Source organism: Macrosteles quadrilineatus, unplaced genomic scaffold (assembly GCF_028750875.1).
Source record: "Macrosteles quadrilineatus isolate MER2022 unplaced genomic scaffold, UCM_ALF_1.0 Scaffold_6__1_contigs__length_79288215, whole genome shotgun sequence".
NCBI lineage: Eukaryota > Metazoa > Arthropoda > Insecta > Hemiptera > Cicadellidae > Macrosteles > Macrosteles quadrilineatus.
Genome location: NW_026542599.1, coordinates 66,001,037 through 66,007,826, shown reverse-complemented (window position 1 = coordinate 66,007,826; position 6,790 = coordinate 66,001,037). Strand labels below are relative to the sequence as shown.

The window sequence follows — 6,790 nt, the reverse complement described above, 5'->3', positions numbered from 1 at the left end:
GAAAAACAATTGATCATAGTCATGATGTACCGATTACCTTTATTTAGCTTTGCATAAGGCTGCATCTCTACGAGATCGGCCTGGTACAAATCATTCAACCCTTTAAGAGTCACTTTCCGTCTAGTGTAATTTTTTCTAGCAGGTTTGTGTAGCTCTTCAGCTATAGCACGTCTGACATTCATTGTTAAAATGATACAACTTGACAGTGTATTGATAATTTATTAAGTTTTTAGGAATGCTGCGGCCCCTCCACCGCCGCAGCTCGTGATGGCCTCCAAAAACAAACTAGTTGCCACCTCCGTTTATTTTTTTGTTTGTTTTACAAACATTTAGTTTTTACAATATTTACAAGTTACTTTATGGAAGATAAATAACGGAGTCATGCAAATGCGGCATGTTTCTTTGGGGACTTTAAACTTTGGATACATGTAGTTACCTCTTCGCTTTAAGCGAGAAGGAAGATCAACCATTCTTCCACAGTCAATACATAACCTACTAGAGCCTCTAAAAGACTCGTAGTAGTTTAGGGTTACGTAACCACAGTTTTCTCTATGACAGTTCAAAATGTCCTGCCTTAGCGCTGATGGAAGATCAGCACTTTCTTTTACATAAGGGAAAAGGATAACGTTTGTACAAATCTCCCTAATTGAAAGCTCAGACAAGGACAACATGATGGCAAGAAGGTTCCAAATAGAATAGTCTTTTTATTTGCCCCCCAGAAAAGCTGCGGCCCCTCCACCGCCGCAGCTCGTGACGGCCTCCAAAAACAAACTAGTTGCCGTCTCCGTTCCCCCAAAATTTCTCTCACCACCTTCTCAAGGATGGGATCAAGGATTGTAGACAGGAACATCTTCTCAATCTGGTCCAATTGTATAGACGTGCTGCACAGATGGTGCATCTATCTCTTGGAGTCTTAAATTTTGGTACACATACAATTGTTCCAAACCGTCGAAAAAAAATATTCGCTGCCTCTCCACAATCCTTACAAAACTCTTCATTGTCGAGAAAACAAATATGGTAGTAGACATAGCCACAGTTTTCATGGTGGTAATTGAATATATAATCTTTAATCACTGGTGGGAATGCTGCTTGCTTTACAGCACTCAAAAGAAACATGTTATCAATAATTGTTCTAGCTGAGAGCTCAAGTAGGGACAACATGGTGGCGAGAAGGTTCCAAGTGGAATGACACTCACCCCTCCACACATGGTTTACGGGCCTTTCGGCCGCGCCAGTGACCTTCATACATGGTTTAGAGGCGTTTTAGTCAGCCGTGCCAGTGACCTTCACACATGGTTTACGGGCTTTTTAGTCAGCCGCGCCAGTGACCATCATTCACACATGCACAAGGAGTAGCTCAAGTCCCTCCAGATTTGAGCGCCTCAATGTACAAACACATTCAAAAATAGCCCCACTCCAGTTGGATCTCAGCCACCATGTGTTTCGCATCGTGTTTCGGCTGGATATTCTCCATCAAGCGCGACGAGCCGTCACCGTTTATCGTCAAGACAAGGGTGGTATTTCTTAGGCCGGTGGAGCCAATCTACGAAGAACTTCGACCCTTGGATCTCAGGCCACCACCGTTACCACCGAGAAACACAGAATATGCCACCATAAAGGTATGTAGTGATAGTGGAGAGGGGAGCGCAACACATGTGCAGCATGTGCAACATGTGTTCAGTGTCCAACATGATCTCTCTGATGCTGATCGTTAGTGATTTTGTTCAACATTATTTATATCGCAGGATATGTGAATTTTTAAATTTGATTGAAGAAGACAACGATTCAGACACAGACTCGGAATTTGGGGTCAATTGGGGACCAGGAGGGTGGAACGGGTGGAACGAGGTGGATATTGGGGACTGGGGGGAGTGGAGTGACAGTGGTAGTAGTGATTCAGGAGTTGAGATTTTGGTGAGTTTTTTGAATTTTAAACCCATATGGAAGTGTATCATAATTGCTACCATGTTTCCTTTTTGGTCCAGTAATTTTAAACTGTTTGACCTCACTGATTGTAACTATATTCCTATCCTTTGTTCGTCTGATTCTATTTTCCTCAATGTCCATTGTTTGTGCAGCATCACCAAGGACCATCTCTTTCAAACTGTCAAATCCAATCTTTTTAGAAGTTTTCATGTTTAATGTAAGCCCTTTTACTTTACAAACGGGAATCAATTTTTGTTTGTTTGTTGACCACACGAGGTATGCATAGGTTTTTGGTCCTCCAGATACAAACTCTGTTATATATGAACCTGGTCCATACTCGGCCAACTCATCGGTCATTTCCCCTAGATAATCTCCCGTGGGAACTCTATACAAACCGCCCTTGTATACATACAATACAGAATCAGTATCATAATACAACACTTGACCACCCAAGGCATCTAGATGCTCATAGAGCTTCAATCTCGCTTGGGCAGTAGTGTAAGCTGCCACCACAACATTAACATTTTGCAATGGCTCACCAACCTCATCAATGTACTCCCAGCTGACAACAACAACCTCGTCATTGACAATCTGTACTCTATTTACATCAATTTCAGGGCTAGTTAACATTTTGAAAAGTGTTTTTGGGTCCCTGACAATCGTAGCTTTGGTCTGATTTTCACGCTGTCCAAATTTTCCCCAAAACGAGTTCAACATCAGTTTAGCTAATGACCTCAAGCCACCATTCTTTACAATTTTGTCTTTTTCCAGCTGGACACCCTCTTTTTTAAAATAGTCGTCAATGTACTTGTTTTTGTCCTCGTCTGTTTCACACCAACCCGGGAACCCGGATGCTTCCTGTTTCATTTTTAAAAATTTATTTATAAAGTCAGTAAACAATCCCCCATTTTCATATGTGGCTACCTTATACTCCCAAAGTTCATACATGTCGAGTACAACATAACCCTTTTCTACGGCTTTACGAACTTCGTCCATGGTCCAGGTCCCAATAAGTGCTCTGTCACCACTTTCGTGGTCGCAATCACTTTGAATCTGACCATCTCCACAAGTCGCGCACAAAACAAACATTAACTTGTCATTCATTTTGGCCGGGAGCACAGGATGGTAAAGATCGCGTGGTGGGAGTACTTTACACTTCAATAGGCCTTCGACATTAAGACCTCTCTGCCTACACTCTCTATCACCTACATAGATCGTTGGATGGCCTACAGGGTACTTGCCATATTTACATACCCAGGGATAGAGAGAGCATACATCCACGTATTCAATGGTTTCCCCTTCAGCGCATTTGTGATAGGTTTTAGCATTACCGGTTCGGCCCCCAAAAAATGCTTGCCTCGGGTTCAGAGGTAAATTGTTGAGGATCGGCAACTTTTCTAGGTGTTTCAGGTTTTCCGTCTTTTTTAACTTTCTAAATTCACATTCCCACATTTGTACGACGTTATCGCCCAACTTTGCTATTTTAGTTTTAGTCCGTTCATATCGCAAGTGAAGTGAGTCAGAGGGATCCTCTTTCAAAGCAAGTTCACGGTCGTAGGGAAAGCATTTGGGGCAGCCATGGAAGTAGCAGCCTTGAAATTCGTAAATATTTTGACCATCATACCCATCAACTTTCATTCCATTGATCTTAACTTCTTTTCCACGGCCAGCGTGTTCAATTCTAACTCCACGTTTCTCCTCTTCCCACGATAGCCACTGTAACGCGATTGCCGATTGAGCGTCTGTAAGCCTATAACCGTTTTTAGGAACGATGCCGATAGTATTTTTCTTCAAAAAGTTCCGACGGAAGGCCAGGTTACAAGCACTGGCAATGGTTACAGCCTCGAGAAACGGGTCCACATTACACTCTTCCAGGAAAATTGAACGGAACTTTAAACAAGCTTGGGCTAGGATATCAACATCCGAGATACAGTACTCGAGGATTTCTTTTTTAAAGTCAAATGTAACGCGGTTTGCAACCTGATCATTATACCAGTTTTCAAAATCTTTGTGTGATTTTTCAAACATAGATTCTGGACAGTAAAACTCCTTTGCTGGCATAGGGCCCACATAATTTTGATTCTCAAGGGTGTTGAAAAGGTGGGGAAAATAGCCTTTCTTCTTTTCTGGAGGCAGGTCAAATGCTTTAGGTAGTGCAGCAAGAGGCATGGGAAAATAACTAAGTGAATCAACAAACCTCACATTGTCAATTTCCATCAAAATTACCTTAGTTCCCCGCATTACAAGTTTCGGGGTGAACTTTGTATCTTCTAGCACATACTTGAGCAAAAATTGGAAGTCAAAGCCCTGCCCATTGTGTGCAATTACACAGACATCTTTGAAATTTTTACGGACCTGCATCACATAGTCCATGAACTGAGTGACCGGTTCAGATTTAAAGACTCTTGTTCGATTTTTACAAGCCATACAAAATTTAGCCTCAATACACTGATAGCAAAACTGTTGTGACACACACAAGTTTACTTGATGCAATTTAGACTCGGGATCTGAGGGCAGGGACTCATCTTGACGGGTTTCCAAGTCAAAGAAAATAAACAGAAAATCTTTTGACTTTGGCTTTCTCGTGTCAGGCTTCATATAACATTTGTGATTAGGGTCTTCAAAAGAACCACACGGTTTACAATATACTTCGCCACATTTGTGAGGCTTGGACCGTTCTCTAATCCAAACCAGTTTCCCACAATCGAGACATTTCTTTACATTTTTACACTTGTCAGCTTCATGCGCGATAAAACATCCCTGATTTTTATAAGTCATGTTACATTTAGGGCACAGAACACCACCATTTTCCTCTACACAAGGAGGTGAAATGGTCTGACAATGTGAGCAGATGTTTGAGCAGCGGTGGGCTCCTTTGTGATCATAGGGTACATGGCATGCTTCACAAAAATATGTACAAACAAAAGCAGCAGTCAAACTATTAATCACATTGTAGTGACCATCGTGAAACAGTAAATTTAGTGTGAATTTTGCATTTTCTAAATTTCCCTCAAAGTAGACATCGCGACCTTTGCTATCATAGTTGTACACGACAATTTTGTAGTTTGTTAAAAACCCCTGAAATTTTTCAAGTTCCGGGATCCCAGCTCCACCCTCTGGCATTTCAACCCTAGCTCGACGCACAAGTTCCTGAGCCCTAACTGTTTGCCTATTTGCCCTATCCTTTCTAACTGCATTATAGTCAGGATCTTTAGTTACATTGGCCATAGCCACTACAATTGCACGGGGAAGACACAATTTATCTTTATTATTTATAACAACAATTCCCCGTCTTGCCTTGCATTCCTCATCAAACGTATTGTAAAACCCTGGTCTTACCCTTCCAGAACCTACAGGAAGGTTAATTCTAGTGCATTCCACTTTAAAGGTGTCGGTAGATTTTATGGATTCAGAGTTTGATTGCACAATACCACCAAAGATTTGCCACAACACGTTTTCATCAATTTCAGTAGCCGGACGAAAATTTACATAGCCGGGTGCTTTTGATTTCAAGTTGAGACTCTCCAAGGTAAATCCAAGTTGATCATTTTCAAAAGCTTGTTCTTTCATACTATTTACAATTTGTGCAAACCCCTGTCTCAACCAATCAATCTCATTAGTTTCTGGAGGCGGATTGGTGAATTTAAATACAGTTTTACTCCCATACAATCTAAATTTATTTACATAAGTTTGATCAGTACTTATTAAATTAACAGGCTCAACTACTTTTACGGGTTCAACTACTTCATCAGATACGTTATCGGCCATACTAACATCCATCGTCGTCAAATGCCTAGAGCAAAGTACAAGATACGCGGAGACACAAGATCTAGAGGGGGGCACAGTCTGCGCGCGCACACAGCTAAATATAGCACACCGATTGCACACAACAACACTGAGACACAAGATGTGGTGGGGACAAAGCTGCGCGCACACAAAGCTAAATATAGCACACCGATTGCGCAATACGTTACAATAAAGAAACAAAGTTCACTTACCACTGATGTACCGTAAATAATCAAACTAACATTTAACACTAGAAATAACTTGCAAACATAACCTCAAAACATCAAACACAAGAACACACGTCCAACACGTTCAATTGCCAAGAGCAAAGTGAAAGAAAATAAGTACTGAAAAGTTTAAATAGCAAAAATTGGCCAATCACACAACAGATCACCTATTTATAACCAATCAGGTACAAGCTTATTACAACCAATCAGCAACCAGGATACACACCTTTAACACTTCCTTGTTTTGTTACAGAACCGTGACGATGAAGAAGAAGAAGAAGATTTATAGTATTTGTAAATATTTTTAAACATATGTAAATATAAATCGTAGATATAGTGGCATTAAAACATATTTTAAATCAAACAATCTGTGTAATTATTCAGGACACATAACTCAGTGGAGGCTATTTCATTTGGCAAGAGTTAATCATTACAGAGGTTATATCAGTTGGCGGGAACCTACGCAATACGTAAAGTGAAGCTTGGCGGGAAGGTAAGGTTACGTTGTTTGGCTCGGAAATAAAAATAAGGTTACGTCACTTGGCGGGAAGGTGAGGTTTTTTTCATTTGGCGCAAAAGTCACTTGGCGGGAAGGTGATTTTTTCATTTGGTACAAAAGTGAGGTTATGTTACTTGGCGGGAAGGTGATTTTTTTCGTTTGGCGCGAAAGTGAGGTTATGTCACTTGGCGGGAAGGTAAGGTTCTTTTTTCGTTTGGCGGGAATTGGTGAAGAAGAAGTCAGGTTTTTTCGTTTGGCGCGAAAATAAAAGTAAGGTTATGTTACTTGGCGGGAAGGAGAGTGTTTTTTTTCGTTCGGTGCAAAAGTTAGGTTATGTTACTTGGCGGGAAGG

At 41.0% G+C, this 6,790-nt stretch overlaps 1 protein-coding gene across 1 annotated transcript; it reads right to left on the bottom strand.

Annotated features, from left to right (window-relative positions):
• Window positions 1–1,896: 1,896 nt before the first annotated feature.
• Window positions 1,897–4,524, bottom strand: LOC128997589 (uncharacterized). The gene is made up of 2 exons (XM_054423227.1): window positions 2,339–4,524; window positions 1,897–2,104 (listed from the first exon to the last, which is right to left on the bottom strand). Exons 1-2 carry the CDS (start codon window positions 4,522–4,524, stop codon window positions 1,897–1,899), a joined length of 2,394 nt encoding a protein of 797 aa, XP_054279202.1.
• Window positions 4,525–6,790: the final 2,266 nt, after the last annotated feature.